Source organism: Triturus cristatus, chromosome 12 (genome assembly GCF_964204655.1).
Source record: "Triturus cristatus chromosome 12, aTriCri1.1, whole genome shotgun sequence".
Taxonomy (NCBI): Eukaryota; Metazoa; Chordata; class Amphibia; order Caudata; family Salamandridae; genus Triturus; species Triturus cristatus.
The window spans coordinates 770268766-770293491 of NC_140595.1; the positions used below are offsets into that span (position 1 = coordinate 770268766).

General features: G+C 45.3%; 1 protein-coding gene across 7 annotated transcripts in view; it reads right to left on the reverse strand.

Annotated features, from left to right (window-relative positions):
* The window catches only part of CHD3 (chromodomain helicase DNA binding protein 3), a 1560957-nt gene that overhangs the window by 215785 nt on the left and 1320446 nt on the right, over positions 1-24726 (reverse strand). For all 7 annotated transcript variants that reach the window (XM_085639027.1, XM_085639025.1, XM_085639026.1 and 4 more), the window contains 4 exons: positions 13585-13709; positions 12708-12876; positions 12473-12577; positions 857-1009 (listed from right to left, as the gene is read on the reverse strand). In XM_085639027.1, coding sequence (XP_085495153.1) covers positions 857-1009; positions 12473-12577; positions 12708-12876; positions 13585-13709 — 552 coding nt within the window. The remainder of the gene's footprint in view (positions 1-856; positions 1010-12472; positions 12578-12707; positions 12877-13584; positions 13710-24726) is intronic.

Here is a 24726-nt window from a genome sequence, read left to right on the forward strand (position 1 = left end):
TTGCTTCTGAGCTGAGTTAGAATGGGGGAAGGTAGAACAAGAGGTTTCCTGTCACAGTGAGGTGTGACCACCTCCCAGAAAAGACTTAGTGTATTGAGCTGGGGTGGGGACTCTTACCTGGGCTCCCAGACTGCTTTGAAGGGCACTTTTGGTTCCCTCCGTGAACACTTCAGTTTGAACCGGTTTAGGGAACCCTTGGCTCTCACTTAGGCATAAAACTGGGTAAAGGACATGGGAGTATACTCCCCTCTGTCCAGCCCCTCCACTGGGAGGGACCCCACAGTTGTTCCAACCCTTCCCTTAGGGTACTTAAGGGCTTACCTACGGGTGGGTCCTTAGATTCGTCGTGGGACAAGAGTCAACCCTGAAATTATGTCGTTCTTCAATCGTCTGGACACTTGGACTTCGTTGGACTTTGAGACTGCACCAAGGAAGACTCCTGCTGCTCCTGGTCTTCAAGTCTTCTTCGTCACCTGTGTCTGTGCTTCTTCCAGGTTCTTCAACAGACCTGTGGGCATCAAGGACACCTGAAGAAATATCCCTTGGAGTGAAAGAGTCACTCCCCTGCATCTGCAGGCACCGCAACAAAGCTGACTGGTCTGCTGCTCCTGTAGTCCTGAAGATTTCTGGAGGCTCAGCAACGCAGTTTTTACTATATATAAAGGAGTGAAACTAGGGCTATATGTGGTTGGTCAAGAGAAACATGGGAAAGGAGTAGAATGATTGGGACAGGTAAGCAATATCTGTTTATACAGCTACACAAAAAGTTTGCATGTGACTACACAGTACAGATGGAGATTAGCTATCTCTACAAGTCAAATCAGAGTGCGAAGAGGGAGATGGGGAGATCTTTTACCTGTGAACCCGCCATCTGCAATGTTGAACATGAAGCGTGGCCTCTCCAGCTTACTGTCATCCTTTCTTCCATTGATCACCTTGCTCTCGTCTTTCAAGCTACCCACTCTGGAAGAATCCTTGGCAAATTCTTTTTCCACTTTAAGATCTTCACCTGCCAAGGTAGAATGTGGCAGTAAGAACAGGAAAAAACTGGTCATTGAGTAAACAAGAGGAATGATGATGAAACATATATTAAACATAGGGAACTATGCTGGTAAAAAATACCAAAACACACTATGAAGAAGAAGAGTGACAGAAGGATTAAAGACAGTGGATACAGTAACATTGTAAATTTCAGCTTGATGAGTACTTCTGTAATATAAGTTACTAAAACTTTGTAAAAGTGTTATGACTTCTTTATTGAGAAAGGCAATGTGTGCAGTAACGGCGTTTTTCACACAATTGTGGATTTGCCACATTTAACACATAATCCATCATCAGATGCCTACTGTGCAGATTTTTTTTTAAACGTTTCTAGCCTAAACTGTTTAAAGTTACTTAAAATGCAGTGACGTGTTGCTGCGCAGTGGAATACCCTTTGCAAATGTTGACTGGTCATCTTTCTGTTGCTACTGCTATATTTGGGTGTTCACCCGATACTAATGAGCTGTGACCTATGCTTGGACACTGCTAACATGAGTACCAAGTGCAAGTCAGTGCAAGTTTTGAGATGGACACCTCCCCCAGTAGGCACATGCATCCTTCCTACACCTCTGCATGATGTGCTTAAAGTGCCCTCTGTCAAACAGCTGAGGAAAGCAAGGCTCAGAGTAAGAGCGCAATGGCTTGGATGTGGCGTAACGGCCAGAGCTGCCAACTTTGGTGCCAATCTCAGCGTCAGCTCAACATCCTGTGATTCTGGGCAAATCACTTAATTTCCCCATGCCTACCAAAAAAAATTAATGTGTCGTTGTGTAATGTAACTGGTGATAAAAAAAATGCTCCAGTACATTCAAGTCCATTGCGCTGTCTAAAAAATAAAAAAGGAGGAAGTGATTTTTCCACAAGGGTTGTGATAACAGTACGGGGCGGGTGACAGACATGTAAACAATCAGTACATCTCTTTGAGAGTCCATTACACAGAATTAATGTTCCAAAAAAGCACAGCTTAAAAAACTACAAGCATTCATTAAAAATACATTGACTACAAATTTTTAAAAAAAACACAAGCTGCAGCAACAAAATCAAGTCCAGTGCGCTGAGGTTCCCCAGGTTGGGGCTTCGCAGTTGACAACTCTAGCAGCTGTAGACCACAGTTCCTATGAGAAGGGGGCCACGTGGAGGGGGGTTTGCGAGGTGTGGCTGTGAAGTAAGCATCTTGTAAGAAATCAAATTTACATCCCGAGTGAAACCGAATCCAGATAAACTAATAAAAGACATCAATGGCAAAAATGTTTGACAAATTAATTAAGCCTCCTAATAGAAATAGCTGCCCTTTAAAAATACATAAACAAGGCAAAACCTTAAAAATTGTTCCACAAAAGCAGATGGAAACAGTACTTGGTTGCCAGGAAACTGATAAGAAAAGCACAAGAGGAACAAATGGAAATCGTATGTTACAGCCAATAGAAACGGAGGAAAAGTAAGTGGCAAGCACAGAAACCAATGATACGCAAGGAAAGCAAGGGGGCAAGATATAAGCACCTTTTAAGATTTATAATAACTACAACAGATTTCACAAGCACTGCGCAAGAGCTGTGCAGGCAAAACCTGAAAAGGACCCTGGACTTTGAGGTTACAATGCCTACAAATCAATCTAAAGCAAAGGGGTTCTTTTTCCAACGCTGTCTTCATCTGTGCAGGGGATACGTGTGTCCTACCTGCCCTACCTGCTTTCTTGCCGCTCCTGGGCCCCTGACGCTGCGTGTCTCCCCTGCTGCCGCTACTTGCCATCGTGCGGCCATCGCAGGGGGAGACTACAGCTCCCAGCTTGCTTTGCGGTCCACCAGCTGATGAGAATCATTGCGCCCGGAGGCGCTTAAGAGACGGAGGCTCCCTCGGTGGAGCGGGTTCTTTTTCCAACGCTGTCTTCATCTGTGCAGGGGATACGTGTGTCCTACCTGCCCTACCTGCTTTCTTGCCGCTCCTGGGCCCCTGACGCTGCGTGCGGAGGCGCTTAAGAGACGGAGGCTCCCTCGGTGGAGCGGGTTCTTTTTCCAACGCTGTCTTCATCTGTGCAGGGGATACGTGTGTCCTACCTGCCCTACCTGCTTTCTTGCCGCTCCTGGGCCCCTGACGCTGCGTGTCTCCCCTGCTGCCGCTACTTGCCATCGTGCGGCCATCGCAGGGGGAGACTACTGCTCCCAGCTTGCTTTGCAGTCCACCAGTTGATGAGAATCATCGCGCCCGGAGGCGCCTAAGAGACGGAGGCTCCCTCCGCGTCGCGGGACGCGCGCGGGCGGCGCCGGGCTAAGCCCGGGCAAAGGGCGGGCCGTCTGTGGTTGTCAGGGTCTGTAAGAGGCTGGGCTGGGCCACCCCCCTTGTCCTGAGGTAAGGTTGGGGAGGAGTTCACGGCCGACGTCTGATTCCATTCCCACTCATTGACTGTGCCGAACTAATTTTCTAAGGATCACGTTAGATATCGCTGACATTGGCCCCTCCTACTGTTGTGATCTGTGTATACTCGGGGTCAGCTCTTGGGGGGGCGTCGCTGATGGTCTCCCTGTTGCTTCCTCGCTCCATTGTGCGGTCAGAGCTAATAGCTCCCTGATAAGCATTGCGGGAACTTCTATTCCCTCACTCTGATCATACCCGGAGGCACTTTTTTTGGTTGAGCTGCTCCTCTCACGCCCGGGAGAAAGGAGAAGGGCGGGGCTGCCCGTTGTTTGTTGCAGCTTGGTCAGACCACGGCTACCCCCTGACTATTGCGTTACTTAAGTGCGCTTTGGACACAGCAATAAGATTGTTTTTTGTAATTGGTGATTAGATTATTGTTTGGGATATTACTTAACAAGTAACTGTAAGGCTTATACACTGCTTGATAGTATTACTTGAGGTGTTTTGTTATATAGCTTTGAGAGTTAAAAAGCGTACCATTGAGTACACTAATGACTAAAAACAAATCAACCATGGATAATTACTTAGTAAATGTGGTGAGTAAGATTAATAATGATAGAAGAAAATCACTGGGCCGGGAGAGTTTCCCGGAATTATCTTCTCCCACCCTTGACGATAGCAGTAGTCCAAATGTTGTTGCACCTCTTGTTAGTGATGTTTTATTAGTGGAGACTCCCGTAGTAACGTTTGTAGATCAGGATGCATTAGATCAGAATGCACCAGATGATTCCATGGTCGCTCCAATAGTACGCTCTCCTGCTAAGAGAGCGGTAAGGAAGTGTAGGAAAACGCAGTTTAAGCGGGGGGTGTACAACACAACTATTATCTGAACCAGTACAGAGAAGTACTATTGGCCATAAGGAGACTATGACTAACAATTGTGGCACTAATATAGATATGAATTCAGATTTTTTGACTCATATAGCAAAGGTACTTGAAGCTAAACTAGAAGTTGTTGTTAAGCCACTTGTAGACAAGATAGATTCATTGACAGCTGAAGTGACTAGACTGGGTGGCCTCTTATCCAAAATAACCAATGATAAGACTACATTACAGAGGGAGATGGTGGAACAACGTGAAAAAGTCGCACAGATGCCGTTGATAGAGAGAGTAAATACATCCAATCCCAGGGAGGTAAGACAAACGGTCGACAACATTACTCCGACTAAAGTGGCTTCAACTAGTACAGTGCAGCCCTCAGTCCCAGTTAGAAATATACGCTCCATTAACTTACCCCCAGAGTGTGAGCCATATGTTGTCGGGCTCTCAAATGTTACACCCCTAGACTCTTCACAATCTAATTCACGAAATGAATCACATGACTCACTTAAACAAAAAACAATTTCCTGGTTGAACAAAAATTGTGGGTTTCCTACAAATTATGTGGACCAGATATTATTGACTAGACGGGTTTCTTGGATTGGTAATGCTAGGAAAACCTGTAGAGGTGAATGCATAATTATACATTTTAGACATCCCCAACATGTTGCGACTGTGTTACTTAGAGCGGCATCGCTGGCACTGGGGGAGAATAGTGTGGGTGTGCACCCTTTGGGGTATTTCTATAGTCATCTAGCTAGGGCCCCCCAGGCTAACACTACAAGTAGGCCCCAGAATTCCAACAGATGCCCAATCTTCCAGATTCCTACTAATAACAGATATCTGGCACTGAGTACTCTGGATCAGAATGATTGACTCCTGTCGGTTGGCAATTTTGATTTAGAGGTAACTGCTGATACTCAGGCTGGGAAGTTGAATTCAAGTATTGTAGAGTTGGAAGAACTACAGATGGAGGCTCCCACACTATCCTACGATGTTAGATCTAAATCTGCCTTGACTCTTAAAGCTGTGGTAACTGATGAGCTCCCAAATATTATAGGAGCTAGCAATGCTAACCTGGGTGAGGCTGGACAGTGTTGCATTAGGAGCACCGAGACAGAGGGAAATAATATTGCAAAATTTCCAGTTGATGGAATAAATACCTCAATTAGCCCTGTAGATGGTGCAGCTAGACATGGTAGATCGGTGAATGCATTTTCACCTTGCCCAGAAGAAAATTTACCTGTTAGATTAACATCATGGAATATAGCAGGTATAGCTAGGAACATACGGGATGCAGCTTGGTGCTCCTATATCGAGGAGTATGACATCATTCTTCTTCAGGAGATTTGGGCTGTAGAAATGCCGCATAGGCTAGGGTACAAAACATTCTGTTGTGGCGCAATCCCATCAGTAAGAGGGAGAGCGTCAGGGGTATTGGTGATTTGGGTAAGGGTTACTCTAGAAATAGACGTTACCCAACTGTCGATTTCTTCTCCCGATTTACTGGGATTAAAAATGGTGACTAGGGGAAAAGGAATCATATATCTAATAAATATATATAATAGACCACACTCATCTAATAAGGAATCCAAGGTGGTAGAGCTTTTGGATTCTTTTTTAGATACACTAGGACCAAATGCATAGGTAGTAGTTGGAGGGGATTTTAATTGTAAATATGAACCAGTGTCGGGCCTGGCAACTTATTTGATGAGCAGGATTTTGCAAATAATGTCCTGTCTCTGGATTCCACTGGTTCTGCTAAAAGCTCTATAGCTGCTATCCAGATTTTACAGCTGTCCGTGACCCATGATTTAAGGGCAGGTAATGGCCGTTTTCAGTCCGACAGATCATCGGCTCCAACATTTTGTAAAGGCAACTGTAGGTCACATATAGACTTTATATTGGTCTCTCTGAACCTATGGTATTTAATAATTGACTTTAAAATAGATCATAGGACAGAGAGTGACCATCTTCCACTTCAACTATGGTTAGACCCTGAGCCGTTTATATCTAACTTAGCTGGAGAAGCTATATTAAGTAGCTCCCTTGGGGAACCCCAGGTAACAAATAATAGGCGTGCTCTAAAATGGCCTTATATTCTGGCTAAGGAAGAGACGATGCTAAAAATGTATAATACATTTGCTGATACCATTGAAGCATGCCAGATGCCCCTATTGGGCACCCAGGGTGTTTTAGATCTGTACTATAAATTGGTAGACGCGCTAACTCCTCATTTGCGTAAAATTTACAAAAAGGACAAGAACCGAAAAGAAAACCATTTAGAGTTAGTTAATCAATGGAATAATAAGGAAGGTCGCACAGCTAAGTCCCATTTGATCCAGGCTGTCAGATCAAAGAACCCTCAGGGTATAAGTGATAGCAGACAGGCATATAATAAAACACTGACCCAAGCAAAAAAAGATTGGGATGATGCCTTATGGGATGATCTTTTAAATGCAGCTAAATCGAGAGATCAGGGCGCTTTTTGGAATTTAATTTCAAAGGGAAATAAAAAGGGCCGATCACCCAGGGATATTTACTTAGATGAAAAAACATGGTGCGACCATTTTTCTAAACTTTATGCTAACGACAATGAGGGGTTGCCCATAGGGGATCAAGAGATTATTTTAGCATTGAGTATTGCTCCCTTGCGATTTAGCCTAGAGGAGACTATTGAGGTATTACAGGACGTCAAAATGGGCAAAGCCCCAGGTCCTGATAAGATCCCCAGTGATTTATTGAAGCACGATGTGGAAGTCTGGGGGCCCTATACAAATTTTTTATGTAATTCTATAGTGGCCGGAACGCCAATACCCGAAACCTGGAAAGGGCTGAAATTGTAACAATTTTTAAGATAGGTGATCGTTATGATCCGGGCAATTACCGTCCCATAAGTTTAATAGATCTTTTACAAAAGGTTTTTGCCAGACATATTTTAAATCGACTTTTAGAATGGATAGAGGGGACTCAGATATTAACTAAATACCAGGCAGGGTTCAGATCAAAAACCAGCACGGTTGATCAAGTATTTAGGTTCACGCGCATCTGCTGGAAATACATTAACATAAGGAAGGGCAGTTTGTACGTGGCATTTATTGACTTGAGGGCCGCCTTTGACCTCGTTCCACGTAATTTGTTGTGGTCCAATCTTAAGAATATGGCGGTCCCCGGTGAGTTACTTAAAGAACTCATTAGATTACATACAGGGAATTACGCCAAAGTTAGATAGGGGAAGGGCGGTGACATTTCAAAGGCCATACCTGTAGGACGGGGTGTGCGTCAAGGCTGTGTGCTGGCGCCTACACTCTTCTCATTATATGTTAATGATATACCTACCTATCTAAGGGACTGTGATCATGACTCCCCGAAGCTAGGAGATGAGGCGATCACGGCATTACTTTTTGCCGATGATACGATTCTCAGCTCACAGACTCCAAAGGGTTTACAAAATTTAGTGAATTCCTTTAATAGCTACTGTGTAGGGAAGGGGTTAGAAATAAATTCACCCAAAACAAAATATATGTCCATAAATCCTCAGAAGTCTTTTAGGAAGAACTTGGCCTTAAATAATCAAAAACTGGAGTACGTGGGGAGTTTTAATTATCTAGGAATTATGCTGGATAGTACGCTTTCTTGGAAGGGGCAGCTGGAAAAAAGTAAATTATCCTTAAAACAAAATTCGATGCCTATTTTAAAAGTGCACGGCAGTAGTCATTCTAAAGCTATTACGCCGGCACTTGAAGTATTTAAGGCGAAGGCCCAGTCAGCGGCACTTTATGGTGCTGAGATATGGGGGCATTCCTGTAAAAGCAACTTTGAGAAGGAAGAAAATTATTTTATACGTAGGTTGCTTAAAATACCAATCAGAACCCCCCTAGTACCAGTGTTCCTGGATATTAATCTTAAAAGGACAGATTATCAAGCCATATTAAGGCCACTACTGTATTGGGTTAGGTTATGGACTACCCCGGAGTTGAGTGATTATAAAAGTGGTTTGATAGAAATAACCCAGATCGATGGGTATAAGAAAATTGCATGGTTAAAGCATATTTTTCAGTGGTACAACAGGCTGGGGCTCTCCCAGTTATGGGAAGAACCTCAGAATATGACGCCGTCCCTTACAAAGCTCGTAAAGTCTACTTTCTGGTCTTATGTCAATGGTGAATTATTTCATAGCTCAACGATTGGCACATTGTCTCAGAAATTTTTGACTATAAAGGATATTCCTGAATTTGAACAATTCATGGATGAGATAGGACCACCCCTAGCAAAAACATTATATCTGCAATTCAGATATGGGGTCCTACAGATTACCGCAAACACTTGCAGGTGGGGGGGCAAAAATTACAGTGGGTTGTGTACCCTCTGCTCTCAAAAAGCAAAAGAAGATGATGTCCATGTATTGTTCTTCTGCCCAGTCTATAAAAAATCTAGGGACCGTTGGATCAAACCCTTATGTAAAAACATGGGGGTTAGGTCCTACAAAGAGGCAGAACGTATACTCAAGTCAAATACCTCGCAACTGGTAGTGTTTTGTATAAGTAGGTTTTTATTCAATGTGTACCTCATTAGGAAACAGATCGGTTGTAAGTTGTAATGTACCGTTGCGGTCTGCACTTTTTCTTAGCCCTGTATAGTTAACATAAAATGCACTGCTTCCTTCTTTTTAATGTGTTTTTAGGAAAAAAAGTTTTAAAATCTGGCTTTTTAAATTAAATTATAATGTATTTTTTCGATTTTTAATGCGGGAATTGCACAATCGATGAGGTAGATTAATTGTTTGTTCGCCCCATTGTATGTATTAACTTGAACATTTGGTCTGTGTATTTGTATACAATTGTTGGAAATGTCCTTTTTATGTACTTCTTGCTTTTATGGCTATATCAGCCGAAATAAAGCTTAAACAAACAAACAAACAAATGACAGACACAGCACATTTTCACTGCAGGGTGTCACCAATCAACATATTGAGTAGTATAAAGGAAATGATAAACTAAATAAGATCAGTAGAGATGATAAAGGTCCAGAATACATATTTAGGCAACAGCATTAAGCAAATGAGTAATGTGCTTAACTCTTTAGACCTGCTGCTTCAGTTAGGCATAGTAATTCATATTGTATACCAAGTAGCAATATTCCCATATGTTTTGGACTTAACAGAGCTGAGCCTATAGTAAGTGACCAGAGGCAGTAAAAGAAATGCCCCTTTTTTAAGGTGCTTCCAGAAAGCCAGAAGGGGTGAAGCGTTCAAAAGATATAGGATGTGGAAAGGATTGAACAGACAACATTTCACTCACTATCCCTAACCTAAAGCAAATATAGGAGAAATCCTGGCTTTTCTGTCAATACCATACCTTGCCTTCAGCTCTCGTGAGTATTGTTTCCAGCTTGAAAACATAACAGGGGTAATATCTGAAAGAGGCTCTACCTGGCATCACACAATATTTTTAGAATCGTGGCTAGAGTAAGTAGCCACCTATCTACACCGTGCATAGTGTTTTAAAAGTATTTTTATTCAACAACATAAACTCTTTTTTCACTAAAAACTTGAACTGCTCAAGTTGGCTAATTTTGCATGATAAACAATAAATAACAAATACTTGCCAATTTCTAATGTGGGATCTCAAAGAAAAGGTTGAAAAGTTACCATACCAGTACACAATTTATATAGAATATAAAGTGAATTAACTTACAACTGTACAATTTCGCATTCCTATCAATAAAGAAAAACTTCTTATAAATAAAGAAAACTTTGTAGTGACATGAAAATATAAGCATGTAAATGTTTTATTTTACATCAACAATGAGCGCCTATATGTTATTTAAAAACTATAAATTCAAATTATAGACACATTTTCAAGAGTGCTAGTGCAAGTCAAATAATTAATGTAGAGTGTAATTCAAATAATCATAAAATTCGAAACAGAATAAAATACAGAATAGAAACAATGTTTGATATCACATTTATATATTAGAACTAGGTTAAAAGCAACTGCACTACTGTCTATACATAAAACTGCGAGAAAAATGTTGATTCAGAGTTTCGGAGAAAACAAATCAATTGTTCGGCACCTTCTTCAGGACAATCACAGTGCATATGAAAAATCACTAGTGGTAATCAAGTCAAAATGAAAAAGGTATATGATTTCCTTCTTCATGTGGGAATATCGCTATTTGGTATACAATATGAGTTACTATGCCTAACTTAGAGCAGCAGGTCTGTGTACTGGTATGATAACTTTTCAACCTTTTCTATGAGATCCCACATTAGAAATTGGCAAAGTATTTGTTATTTATTGTTTTATCATGCAAAATTAGCTAACTTGAGCAGTTCAAGTTTTCAGTGAAAAGGGAGTTTGTGTTGTTGAATACATCTATACCCTGTCCCTTTTCTTTGCACTAGGGTCACTCCCTTGATAGTGTGATATTAAAAGTAATTTTACCATCTTTTCTTAGGACAATTTTATAAAAGAAATTGAGTAATAAAGCTGAAGGATGCAAAATTACAAATGTTAGCAGCAAAACAAAGAGAATTATCATAGCTTAGTGACGGCAGGGAGAAAAAAACCCCACTGCTCTAAGGAAAAAGTGGTACAGTTATTATAAAAGACCCACAGAAAGTAATTTTCCAATGTGGAAACTCAGTCTACATATTTATAAGCTAGCTTGTGGTAAGGTAACTAAAAGCTAAAAACTATTTTGAAAGTCTGTGCATATATATATGTAGGCATGTGAACCTATGAAAGAGTCAATACTGGGGTAATGTATTTGGTTGTGTTTGCCAGATAAAGCTTTCTTCTAAATACGTTTTTACTTTTTCTTAAAAAGGTAAAACTGATGGGCAGAATTGCGAGTGAATAAGAATACCTCATACAAATTATCATATTATTATTTAAGATATTTTATACATGGCACATCTAACTCCAGTGAGCAGCCAAAAGCCTTTACTGGGAACAATTTTCATTGCAGGAGGAGTGTCTCAAACAAGAGGTGCTTTAAATATACCAATTTACTGTGCCTTGAATCTAATTGAAACACGATTACAGAAACCAGGATATGAAAGGTAAGGAGTGTGACTATGTAATTTCGTCAGTGCACAACAGTATTAGTATTTTTTTTACTTTCCACAGTTGCACATCACACATCTTTATATTTTGAGGCACAGGGAGATAAAGGGGCACATGCATCAAGCTAAGCAATTGCGATTCCTTAATACTGATTATTAAGGAATCACTATTAAGGAATCGCAATTGCCTATGCATGTAGGTTTCGCTAAAAAAATAGCGATTCCTACACATTTCCTAATAGTGATTTGCAAATTGCGATTTGCTATTAAGGAATGCTTTCCCATTCATTCCTATGGGCCTAGAGGCCCATAGGAATGACTGGGAAACCATTCGCAATTTGAAATTACCAAATAGGTAATCGCAAATTGCGAATGCAATTTTAAGGGTGCCAGGGGGCCAAAAGGCCACTATGATGCACCCCCAAAATTGGCATGAGTGCACATGTGGCGCACACACATGCCCTAAAGGCATGTGTGTGCGCCACAGGGCACTTAGAAAAATGCAACTTGAAGTTGATGGTAAATTGCGTATCCTTAATGCAAAGTCACATTCTGAGAATGCTTCTTGCATTGCATTTAGGGAATCGCAAATTGCGATTCCCTAACTGCATTCGCAAAATAGGTAATCGCAAATTTTGCAAATACCTATTTTGCGATTGCCTATTTTGCGAATGGCTTTGGGCTTGATGCATCCCAAAAGGCTAATTACCGGTCGCAAACGGGCCGATTCTGCGAATCGGCCTGTTTGCGACTGGCATTTAGCTTGATGCATGTGCCTCAAAGAGATTTACCTAGAATCATAATTTTTAGTCATGTGCTAAAGCCAGGACTAGAACTGGCGCTTTTAAGATGGAAGGTAAGCAGCTAAACTAGTAGTTAACGTGTTCTCTCCACTCAGACATGTGGCAACAATACTATTGAGGGTCTGTGGCTTTGAGCTATTCTCCCAAAGCAATCACTACTAGAAAATTCCATGCATTACTCTTTTATCTTACAGTGACTTTTATCAGAAGTGTCGGTTAAATAGCAATGAAAAGGCAGTGAAGACATAACAGGAGAAAACAAGAAAGAGGGAAACATGAGACAGGAACATGGGTACTCTGTTAGCTTTTCTTACATCCAAGGTTTTACCTTCGAGTCGCTCTCTCATCTGTTCATTCTCAGATGGTTTCTCGTCAGCCTTTTCCTCTTCAGGCTTCTCAAACTCTGCAGGGGTTGCCAATCTGACGATTGATGCTAAAATTTAAAAGAGCACAAGTACCTGACTTAAAGATCAATTCTTTCTCTGGCTAATAAGTTTGCACTTTAGTCTATCTTACATGAGCATTAGCATATCAGTACTGTCTCCTCTGTAATTTACGTATACCTGTTTTCTCATCTTTAAAAGAGGGTTCTGTGTCTTGCTCTTTCTCTGCCAATGACTGTGGTACTTCTGCTTCTGGAGGCTTTTCCGGTGGCTCTCCCTCTTCTTTTTCGCAAAGTGGTGGAGGTACAGGTGTAACCGTGGGGCTGGTCCTCTCGTCAACACTTGGCTCCTTCAACAAACAGCCAAATAGAGTATTATGGGAGTGAGTGAGAAGAGATGGGCTTTTAATGGCAACACAAATCACATATAGTAGTTACCACAGGTGTAAATGGGTCTCATTTCTTGGTGGGTAATTTGGTGGTCTTTGAACAAATTCTTGGGTATATCCCAAATGTACTATCTACAGCACCTAGTGGTTCAATTTTATGGACTTCTCAAGCAGGGGCGAAAAGAAAGATACATTTCCAACTGAATGTGGCTCAGAAGATGGAGATTCTCCAAAGAAAACAGATAAAAACAACTCAAAATACACTGAAAGATAAAGTTAGGGCTGTTTGAGGTCCAGGGAAGGCTACCAAGGTATCAGGTTGCAGTCAGGATTAGATTATACATAGGTTAGAGCAGAACTGTTCTGGGTCTCTTCCTCAGGCATTATGTGCAGTAGAAATCTGGGCCATGGTGGCCTTTAGAGGGAATTAGGAGAGCTCAGCACTTCCACCTCATTGGTTGAACCTTGGGTTATTTCAAATAAGGCAGCTGTGCTACTAAACAAACACGTTTTTTAAGGCCTATGGCCATATTAACACTGCAAACTGCTATTTAAGGTTACTGGGGATTTCCAGCGTGACAATGAGGAAAGCATGAGAACATATGAAAGATCAAATGCTAGAGAAGGTGAAGTACACTCTCACTCTGCTCTGAAGTGCACAGGACAAACCTCAGAATCCGGTGGGTCATTGCACCTGGTTTCCTTCTCTTCCATCCTATCTTCCTTGGCTTCTAACTCTTCCTTTTCAGTTGAGGCTCCCCCATTATCACATTTATCACTAGGTGCAGGTGTGGCTGGGAGGGAAAAGGCCAGAAAAGAACATTACTTACTTTTAGAACTACTTTTCATGTTATTTAATGCATGGAATATCCCCGACTTCCCTTTTATTAGCTAACTTGATCATGCAACCATTATGCTGATAGGTCTTTAAAATACTGTGCCCATATATTTTAGAACACCCCCACAAGAGGAAGTGGTGCAAAACATTCGAAACAAAAGATAGCACATGATATCCATAAACAAGGCCCATAAAAGAGAAGGAAATGTTACCAACCTGTAATTCTAGTTCCCCCCCGGGGGAATTTGTATTAAAAGAAACAGGGTATCCCTTCCCTATCTGTAATAAATCCTATCCCACGTGGATGCCTAATTAGTAGGTAATGAAGAAAAATAATTTTTCTTTTTTTAGTATGACCCTTATCCACTCTAATATTGGCATGCTTCATCATTGGGTTCACCCTGCCACTAAAAGCCAGGATGAGCTCAACCATATTCCAAGGAGCCCTTTTGATATTCTTGTGGTTGGGCAATCTAGAAAGAATAAAAATACTTCCAACAGACCTAGGTATTCCTTCATTAATGGTCTAGGTGGGTATAGATGAAAAATGTATCTTAATGGGGTTTTAGGATAAAATGGTCCTATGGCCCTAACATGTCATTATGTTTCAGTCCCTATTCTACAGCCTCTCTGGTCCAGGGCATTTGTAAGGACATTTCAGTTTTAATTGCCCCAGTGTTATATACACTCACACTTTGCTTAATGTAGTTAGGGCATGCAGTACTAAATTGCATGCAAGGTGAGCAATTTTACTCGCCTTATTGTAGGATCACTGTTCCTGAAAAAGAAAGAGAGCAAAGCATCATTAACATTCCACATAATGTTCACAATGCGTGGGAACCACTATGAGGAGAGGAAATGGAATTAGTCCTTGTCTGCTTCCCAGGGCATTGTATTGGTGACCATCAACTAAATACTAATAATTTAATATTGCATGCCATATATAAACATAACAAAGTATAAGTGTATATAACATCAGGAAAATGAACATCAAAATGTCCTGATGAACGCCTTGGACCAAAAAGGCCATAGAATAGGGGCTGAAACATGTTGACAGGCATGCTAGAGTCATAGAACCATTATATCCTAAGCCCCCATTAGGATAAATGTTTAATCTGTACCCACCCGGACCACCAACAAAGGGATACCTAGGTCTGTCTGAGGTATTTTTATTCTTTCTAGACTCCCCGCTCACAAGAATGTCTCTGCCCACTCTGGGCCACTGGCATGAATATCATTCCCCTATATTCATTCCACTTCCCCCAGACTTTGGTCAATTTGTGGGGGCAGCCTATACTCTCATAAACAGCCCTCTCTGCAGGAATGCACCAGTCCATATCTGCCCTCCACTTGCTCAGTGTAGGGGACGATGCAGCTCTCCACAACATGGCTATATTACGCTTGGCCACCATGAACTCCAGTGTCACCCAGAGGCGTTCTTAACTGGTTAGATCTGTTTCATCCCATATGTTCAAGAGACACCACTTTGGTGATTAAGTCATCTCTATACTGTACACCTCTTGCATACAGGTTAGCTCCACCTCACAGTATTCCTTAAGTGTTGGGTATTCCCATATCATATTGAAAAAGGTGATCTTCTGTTCGCATCCCCTACGACATAGAGTCAAATCTCCCCATCTTTACTAGTGTGCTAAAAGCAAAGTAGGTGCTGTGTAAAATCTTCAGCTGTACCAGTCTAAAGCGCGAGCATATGACCACCTCTTTGGAGAAGGCCATAGCCTCCTGCCATTCTTCATCCTCCAGGCGTTCCACATCCGTCTCCAAACCAACTTGAAGAACTGATAAAAGGTTCAGGGAATTATTCATAATTTTACGATATATTAGGGAGATCGCTTTCTTATCCATATATTCATCCAGTAACCTGTCCTCCAACAGGGAGGACACAGGAAGTTCCTCTCCTTTCAACAGTACTCCCCTCAGTGCGTGACTGACAAAAGCCTTCAACTGTGCCAGCTGATAGTTCATTTGCAGGACCGCAAATGACCGTACTTCACCTCCCACCCACCGATCACCGACCCTCCAAAGGCCTATTAAATCTCTCTTATCAAAACCCCTTTGATGTGCCAGTAAACCCATACCGCCAAAGGCTCCAGCACCAGCATGAAGATAAGCGAGGAGTGTGGACAACCCTTTCTCGTACCCCGCTGCAACGGGAAGACTTGAGATATGCCCCCATTTACTGACACTTGGGCCAGTTGGTCAGAATGCAGGTCCATGCTTGCTAAAAATCACTGCCCAAAGCCGTGTTTTTCCAATACTGCATACAGAAACGGCCATTCCATTGTTTCGAATGCCATTCACACATCTAGGGATACCACTGCGGCATATTCACGGATGTTGGCCACTCTGCCCAGGGCACCATATAGTCTCCTCAGATTAAGCGCAGTGTTCCTCCCGGCATAATGCCAGATTGGTCAGGGTCAATCAATGACTGTGTGACTTGGGTCAGTCGGGTCACGAGTAGTGTCCCAGTATTTTTATTTCTGCATTTAGTAGGGAGATCAGCCTATACTAGGCACATTCATCTGGCGGCTTGCCCTGCTTGTGAATCACCACTATATTGGCTATTCTTTGGTTCTTGGTAGTGTTACTACCTCATAGCTGTCTTGAAACATCTACAGGAGAAGCTATTTTTGTTGCTGTGAGCTTGTATAGCTCGATGGGCAGACCATTAGGGCCCCCTGCCTTCCCGGATCGTAAAACCCAGATTGCCTGAACGATTTTGGCTTCTGTTCAAGAAGATCTCTGTCCTCCAGTTTGAGGCTGGGCACCTGGAAAGTCACCAGCAGCTCCTGTGCCTCCTCAATTAAAGCTGTAGAAGCCAGAGTGTAGAGCAGTCTGTAATACTCAGAGAATGCATCCGCTATACCTTGCCCCACTCGGACTCTGGAACCATCCCTCCCTCAAATCACAAACACACATCTCGATGCTGCTTCATGTTTGCCCAACAATGCAAGGAGTTTGCCTGCTCTAGCTCCCACCTCATATAGGTTATACTGCGAAGCATGATAACTGGCCCTTGCCGCCCCTTCAACCAGACCCCTAAACTCACTATGCTTGAGTGTCAGGCGGTGTCGTACTGATTTGCCATCATCCGAGTCAGGAGAATCTCCAAGTCTTGGAGTCCCGCTCTAAGGCATCTAACTGTAGCCTTTTTTCCTTTCTATGTTCAGCCCAGTCCCCTAACCACTGTTTTAAAGGCCTCCCATATTGTACCAGCGGAATCCACCGTCCCTTCGTTTTCTAGGATGTAGTGGTCTGTGGCCTCCTGGAGCTCTGTTCTAATGTGGGGCACCTTGAGATACCAGGGGCCAATCCCCCTCATGTGTGCCTGGCCCTGGGGGCCGTGCTCAAAAACACACACACACACCGGGGAGTGGTCTGAGATATACCGGTCCAAACGATGAGCATCAGGAAAACAGGGAACCTGATGGACCAGATTGAAAATGTAGTAGACAACTGATAGACTGCCACGTGCCCCTGAATGGAAGGTGTATTGATGTGTTGTGTGGTTGAGGGCCGTAAATGTGTCTCTTAAATCCACCGCTGATAAGAAGTCTCCCAGCGTAGTTACCAAGTATTCCTGTAGGCATGGGCCCCTACAGCCGCCCTCAATGGATTATTGGGATTCGTTGCCACATTCGAGTTCTTGTAGTCAAGCAGGGGGGTATCATTACGACACATGCTCCTCGCCTCTCTGAGGACCCTTCCAGAAGCCGCTAGCTGCAAAACGTTGCTACCGCTTTTGGTCAATTGGTGATTTCAATGTAGTTAACATGTCTGTTGAGAATGTTTCTTCTGTTTCATCCTTTTTGTTCCTTTGTTCTAACAAAGCATCTCTGCATGGCCCATTGGTTGGTAGTCCAGGTCCATCTTTATTTTTCTTCCACCAGGATTTTTTGTCTTTAACTGTACGCCATCCATCCAGCCAACTCCCCACTCCTTCAGGTGTGTCAAATAACCAGATTTTGTCCTCAGCCACCAATCTTAGTAAAGCTGGGAATAGCATTGCATATTTCAGTTCTCTATCTCTCAGGACCTTTTTAACCTCCAGGAACGAACGTCGCATCTTGTGGACACGTAGAGTGAAATCCGGGAAGAAAGTGGTGGTGCTATTCTCCCATTTAACTGGTGGGGCACTGCACGCCAAATGCAAAATGATATCTCTATCTCTGTAGTTAAAAATACGGGCAATCATGGGTTGCGGAGGGGTACCCGATGGGCCCGCTCCACTGAAAAATATTTTGAGAGGCCTCGGGCTGCAGGTGTTGGAGTATTTGGTCCTCAAAAAATAGGTCAACTGCTCGGCTCAATGCACGTTCCGGGACTCCAATTATTCTGACATTATTTAATCAAGATCGACCTTCAGAATCCAACACTCTGGTTTCCAATATCCTCACAGCTTCTTTCAGATCTTCAACCTGGTCTCGTAGTGCCTCCGTCTCGAGTGTCGCTGTGGAGTCTTCTGCCTCCTTAACTCAGGTACCAACGTTACGTTGGTCAGCATGCAAGAGAATCACCTACGTTGTTACAGGATCTATTTTGCCTTCCAGGAACGTTTTGATGCCCTGCATTGCCGCCATAATGTCTTGCAAAGTAAGTGACTCTTAGGCCATCGGGGTCAGATTTGACTCCGAGGGCTGCTGGTTCTCCACCAACGCCGTGGGGGCCTCTAGCCAGCGTTGGGCATATTTCATGATTTTCATCTGGAGGGCCAAGTGTGGCCACTTCATTCCCGCTTTGGGCGTTTTCAAGTTGGCAAAAGGCTTCAGACACACTCAACTTGGGAGCTGAACGCTGGGTGTGTGGGGGGTGGGAGTGTAGTATTGAAATCCTTGTATCCTGCAACATCTGACATTAAAATCCAGTTTAAGGCAGCCACTGTACCAACAAACCCAGAGACAGAAGTCTGGAAGGATAAAAGCATGATTCTTCAGCAACCAGAGAGTGGATACACAAGAATTGTCTTGCCATCCTGTTACCTTCCTTTCAAGTGTGCCCCAAGTAATATATGTAAAATCAAGCTACAGTAGTCTGGCAGGACAAAGCAGGGTGCTTCAGCAACCAGACAGTGGACACACAAACATTGTCTTAGGATTCTGTTCTCTCCCTTTCAAGTGCTACATGTGGCTCAGCAGATCTACTAAGCATGAGTCAACACTATGCTGTCATAGGAGACCCACAGTGCCAACCCTACATATTCTGAGAGCTTCAGAGGAGTCATCTCTGTCCATTCAGGTCAGCCTATTTTTTGCTTCTGGGAGGTATTTCATACCTTTTTCACATTTATTGAAATGTTAATCAGTGGCTGGAACAAGCTGGAGAACAAATACAAGTTAGCCTCCAGGAATATAAGGCAGAGAAAAGATAGCTTTCAAAACGTTATTTTTCCATAATATTTGTTCAAACAAATCTGACTTCACAATTAAATTGTATTTTTAATAACTATCAAAACAGTCCTTTTTTCTATCTAGTCCCATTCCTAAGATACACCATAAGTATTTTAATCTGCACTCTGGTTTTCTCTATGGGCCAGTCAGCATTCCAACAGTAGAACAAGTTACCCCTTTGGTAACGATGTATCTGTAAGAAACATAGGTTAGTTGTAGATGCCTTTCCTTAGAATTACCCTCAGGTGTCAGACTGGAAACGGAGAATTTTTTCTTAGCAGTATCAGTATCCCTGCGCGTCGGAAGGTGGCGTCGGTTGACTACACATCCGTTGTCGGCATCGTGGTCACCGGGGTGACGTCGCCGCTGCCTACAAGACGCCACCCCTGCGAGCTGACGTCAGTTCTTTCTTTTTCCGCGCCAGCTTAGCACAGATCCGGAAAGAGCTAACCTTAGTCAATTTTTTACTAACTTTTTTCAATATTTTGTCGACTTCTTTTTTGAGCCTACGACTCCTGGTGTGCGAGGGATGTCCCAACTCCAGACCACGTTCAAGCCTTACGACTCCTGTCACAAACTGATGTCTGTGACAGATCCGCACCTCGTATGTCTATGGTGTCTGGAGCGCGACAACGACCCGAATCGTGCTCTGACTACCAGGCCATGAATCCAAAGTCTTTGCGGGAGCGGTCCCGAAAGTTATTGGAGGCCTGGTAGTTGGCTTCGTGCCGCTCCTGGTTTCGTTCAAGAGGAAGGTCTCGAGACCGCTTGCGGAGCCCCCACACCTTGTCTCACTCCAAGTCTGCGCGCTGAAGTCAGTTCTGACACGACTTTCCATGCTAGAAGCGCAGAGCCATGAAAGACACTGACCACTAGAAGTCTGTTTGCAGAGTGGAGAGGATGGGTGGGGCGATAAGGAATTTACAACTAACCTATGTCTCTTACAGATGCACAAGTTACTACTTGTGCAACAATATATCTGTAAGAGACATTAGTTAGTGATAGATTCCTTACCTTAGAACATCCCCAGGCGTCAGACTGGATCCGGAAAGTTTACGTCAGCAGTAACCCTGCGCGTTGGAAGGTGGCGTCATGCGGCTCCGTGTCCGTCGCTGGCGTCGTATGCGCCGAGATGACATCACGGAGACTACTTAGGCGCCGTCCATGCGCGCTGACCACTAGTGCCATGAAACTAGGGCCCTGAAAAGGATGACCTTAACCCTAGAAATCAGGTCACAGAGTGGGGAGGATGGGTGGGGCGGTAAGGAATCTATCACTAACTAATGTCTCTTACAGATATATCTTTACACAAGTACTAACTTGTGCATCTGAAAGAGATACATTAGTGATAGATTCCTTACCTTAGAATAGATACCCCAGCAATACCAACCCCGGTGGTGGGTCTGCGAACAAGATTACACCAGAAAGTCACGGAGGACAGAACGGTCAAAGAAGCCACATGGGAACGCAGCCCCACAGGAGGCTACTTCTTAGCCAATGAGTAACATGCTTTGATGCACAGAATGACCCACCAAGAAATGGTTCGTTTGTGCACGGCCCGATCTTTTTTGGCGCCCATGTAGCCAACAAAAAGCTTGTCATCCACCCGGAACTGTTGTGTGCGCTTTAGATAGAACGAGAGTATAAGGTTTGGGTCCAGACGGTGGAGCCTCTCTTCCTCTTTTGAAGGATGCAGATGCAGAAAGAAGGTAGGCAAAGTGATGGTCTGCCCGATGTGGAAGGGCGTGACAACCTTCGGCAAGAAAGAAGGACGAGTCCTTAAAACCACCTTGTCTGGATGAACAGAAAGAAAAGGAGGTTTAGAAGAAAGCGCCTGGAGCTCACTCACTCTTCTGGCAGAGGTGATAGCTACCAGGAAAGCCATATTGAGAGTGAGAAGACGCAAGGGGCAGTTATGAAGGGGCTCAAAGGGAGCGCACATCAGATATGTCAAGACAAGATTAAAGTCCCATTGCGGCATTATGAAAGGCACGGGAGGAAACATGTGTGTAATGCCTTTGAGGAAGCGATTAACAACTGGGTACTTAAAAAGAGACGGCTGATCTGGAAGCCGTAGAAAGGCAGAGATGGCCGAAAGATAACCCTTGATAGTGCCCAGAGCAGAGCCCTGCTGGGCCAAAGAGAGAAGGAACAGAAGGACCTCGGAAAGAGGGGCAGAAAGGGGGTCCACAGCCTTTGCTGTGCACCATGCCACAAATTTGTTCCACCTGCAGGCGTATACCGTTTTAGTGGAGGGACGTCTGACTGCCAGAATTACATCACAGACTTCGGGAGGAAGGTCGAAAGCTGTCAACTGTCGCCGCTCAATCTCCACGCATGGAGGTGGAGGCTGGACAGGTTCGGGTGGAGGACCGTCCCCTGCTGGTGCGACAGAAGATCCTCCCTAAGAGGCAGTCGGATCGGGGGACCGATCGCCATGCTGAGTAGCTCGGGATACCAGTATCTTCATGCCTAATTCGGAGCCACAAGGATGACTTGGGCCCGGTCGCGCAAAATCTTCTTCAGCACTCTGGGCAGAAGTGGCATAGGCAGAAAGGCATACAACAGACCGCAGCTCCACTGGCGACGAAAAGTGTCGCCGAGCGAGTGCAGCCTTGGAAATTCTAACATGCAGAACTGATGACATTATGCGTTCTCTTCGGAGGCGAATAGATCTAACCAAGGCTCATCCCACTGCAGAAAGAGACCTTGCACCACGTCCGACGCCATTCGTGATCCATCATGTACCGGCGGATGAGTTCATCCACCCTGGCGTTCAGAGAACCTGCCAGGTGTTGAACCACCAAGGTGATGCCTTGTTGTTCCAGCCATGTCCAGAGGCGAAGAACCTCCTGACAGGGGGTCCACGACCCCACCCCGCCCTGCCCTGTTTGTTGCAGTACCACATGGCGGTGGTGTTGTCCGTGAACACCTGCACTACACTTCACCGGACAGAGGGAGGGAATACTTTCAGAGCAAGCCGGATCGCCCGAAGCTCCAAAAGGTTGATATGGAGCCGGGACTCCACCAGAGACCAGAGGCCTCTGATCTCCGCCTCTCCCAAGTGGACGCCCCATCCCAGGAGGGATGCATCCATCACCCCTGTATGCTCTGGTTGGGGAAGGAAGAGGAATCTGCCCTTGACCCAATCGCGATTCGTGAGACACCACTGCAATTGTCGTGTAGTGCCCTCCGAGATCTGGACGTGATCGGACAGGTTGCCCTGATGCTGTGCCCACTGGAACTTCAGGTCCCACTGCAGAGCCCGCATATGCAATCTGGCATTTTGCACTAGCAGGATGCAGGAGGCCATTAGGCCCAGGAGCCGTAGGGTCATCCTGACCGAAACCCGGGATAGAGGCTGAAAGGTCGGAATCATAGCCTGAATATCCAGGACTCGCTGCTCGGGAGGATAAACCCGAAACTGCATCGAATCCAGAACCGCTCTGATGAAGAGGAGCTTCTGAGAGGGGCTCAGGTGCGACTTCGGCACGTTGATGGAAAACCCCAGCAAATGCAGGAGGTCGGCTGTAGTCTGGAGGTGGGAGACGACTGCCCTGGGTGAGCCTGCCTTCCACAACCAGTCTTTGAGATAAGGGAAGACTGGAAACCCTGATCTGCGCAGATGAGCTGCGACCACCGCCATCACTTTTGTGAACACCCGAGGGGAACTGGTAAGGCCGAAGGGGAGCACGGCAAACCGAAAATGCTCTTGGCCTAGGTAACGCCGGTGGGCCGGCAGGACGGGGATATGAAAATATGCGTCCTGCAAGTCTAACGCTACCATCCAGTCTCCAGGGTCGAGGGCAGCCAAGACCTGAGCCAGAGTCAACATCTTGAACTTCTCCTTCCGGAGGAAGCGGTTGACGTTCCTGAGGTCCAAGATTGGGTGCAGGCAGCCTTTCTCCTTCTTGGGGACCAGAAAGTAGTGGGAATAACAACCATGTCCTACTTCTGGCCCAGGAACACGTTCAATGGCCCCCTTGGCCAAGAGGGCCGTCACTTCCTGCTGGAGAAGCCCAAAATGGTCCCCTGACAACTCCTGACATGCGGTGGCAAGGCTGGAGGGGCAGACTCGAAGGGGAGGGAGTAGCCCCTTCAGACGATTTGCAACCGCCACCTGTCCAAGGTAACGGCATGCCAGTGGGGGAGGTGATGGCGAATCCTGCCACCCACCGGCGTGGGGTGTGCCCTAAAGCTCGGACTAGGAAGGCTTCCAGGCGGATGCTGCAGGAGCGGAAGTGGACTGACCCGCACGCTGGCCCCCTGTCCCGCACGGCATGAACCATGTATGCGGCTGCGCTGAATTTGGTTCTGCGCAGGCTTCTGGCTGATAAAAATGTTGGGGCGCCCCTTCCATGGCCACGAAAGGAATGAAAAGCAGACGTGGCTGGGCGCGTGGTGGAGAGACCCGTAGCCCGGGAGTCCTTAAAACTCTCCAGTGCACTATCTGCCTTATCGCCAAATAGGCGAGTACCATCAAAGGGCATAAGAGAACTCTGAACATCCCCTGAAAACCCAGAGGACTGTAACTAGGCGTGGCGACGGAGGGTCACTGTCGTGGAAATCGCCCTACCCAGTGAGTCTGCGGTGTCCAGTCCACACCGGATGGCGAACTTTGCTGCATCTTTCCCCTCAGCAACAGCTTGGGAAAGCACTGTCCGAACCTCCTCCAGACACTGAGGCAGCACCTGCGCAACGGTGTCCCACACTGCGTGGGAGTGGCAGCCCAAGAGGCATGTGGTGTTCACCGACCGCAGCCCTAAACTGGCAGATGAAAACAGTTTCTTGCCAAACTGTTCCAGCTTCTTGGATTCCTTATATGGCGGGGCGGTTGGGAATGCGCTTTGGGAAGTGGAGGCCTGGATGAGTAGGCTCTCCGGAGTTGGGTGGGTTGTCAAAAAAGCAGGGCCACCCGGGGCTGGGCCATGACACATGGCTGCGTTTTTATCCACGGGAACCCCCGTTGCTGGTCTAGACCAGGTGCCCATCAATACGTCAGTTAACGCCTCATTGAATGGTAACAGGGGCTCCATAGAACTTGCCGCCGGCTGAAGTACTTCAGTGAGGGGATTAGTTTTGAGGGTCACCGTAGGCAGGTCAAGGTCAAGGGCCTCAGCCGCTCTACGGAGCACCATAGGGTATGTGGCGCCCTCCTCCATAGCCACAGCAGGAGGAGAAAGAAAACCAGGTTCAGAGGAGAGGTCAAGGCCACCTGCATCCTCCAACTCTTCTGTCCATTCCTGTTCTGACCCGCACTGCCATGCGTGAGGGTCCTCAGACCCCTCCCAGTCATCCCCATCCTCCACTACCCGTGGAACAGGCTGCGGCGGTGGGGGAGGGACAGGGGAATAAAAAGGTTTGAACGGTGGCAGTCGGCGCTGGTCCGGCTCCGTGTCCCAATTAGGGTCCCAACTAGGGACAAAATTGTCCGGGAAACTGGGCAAGGGCGGTGGTGGAACGAACGGAACCCACTGCGGCGCCGGAGCCACCTGCGGAGAACCTTGCGGCACCGGGGCCGGTGCCGCCGGCAGCAGAGCTGGCAGCAAGGAAGGGCTCTCG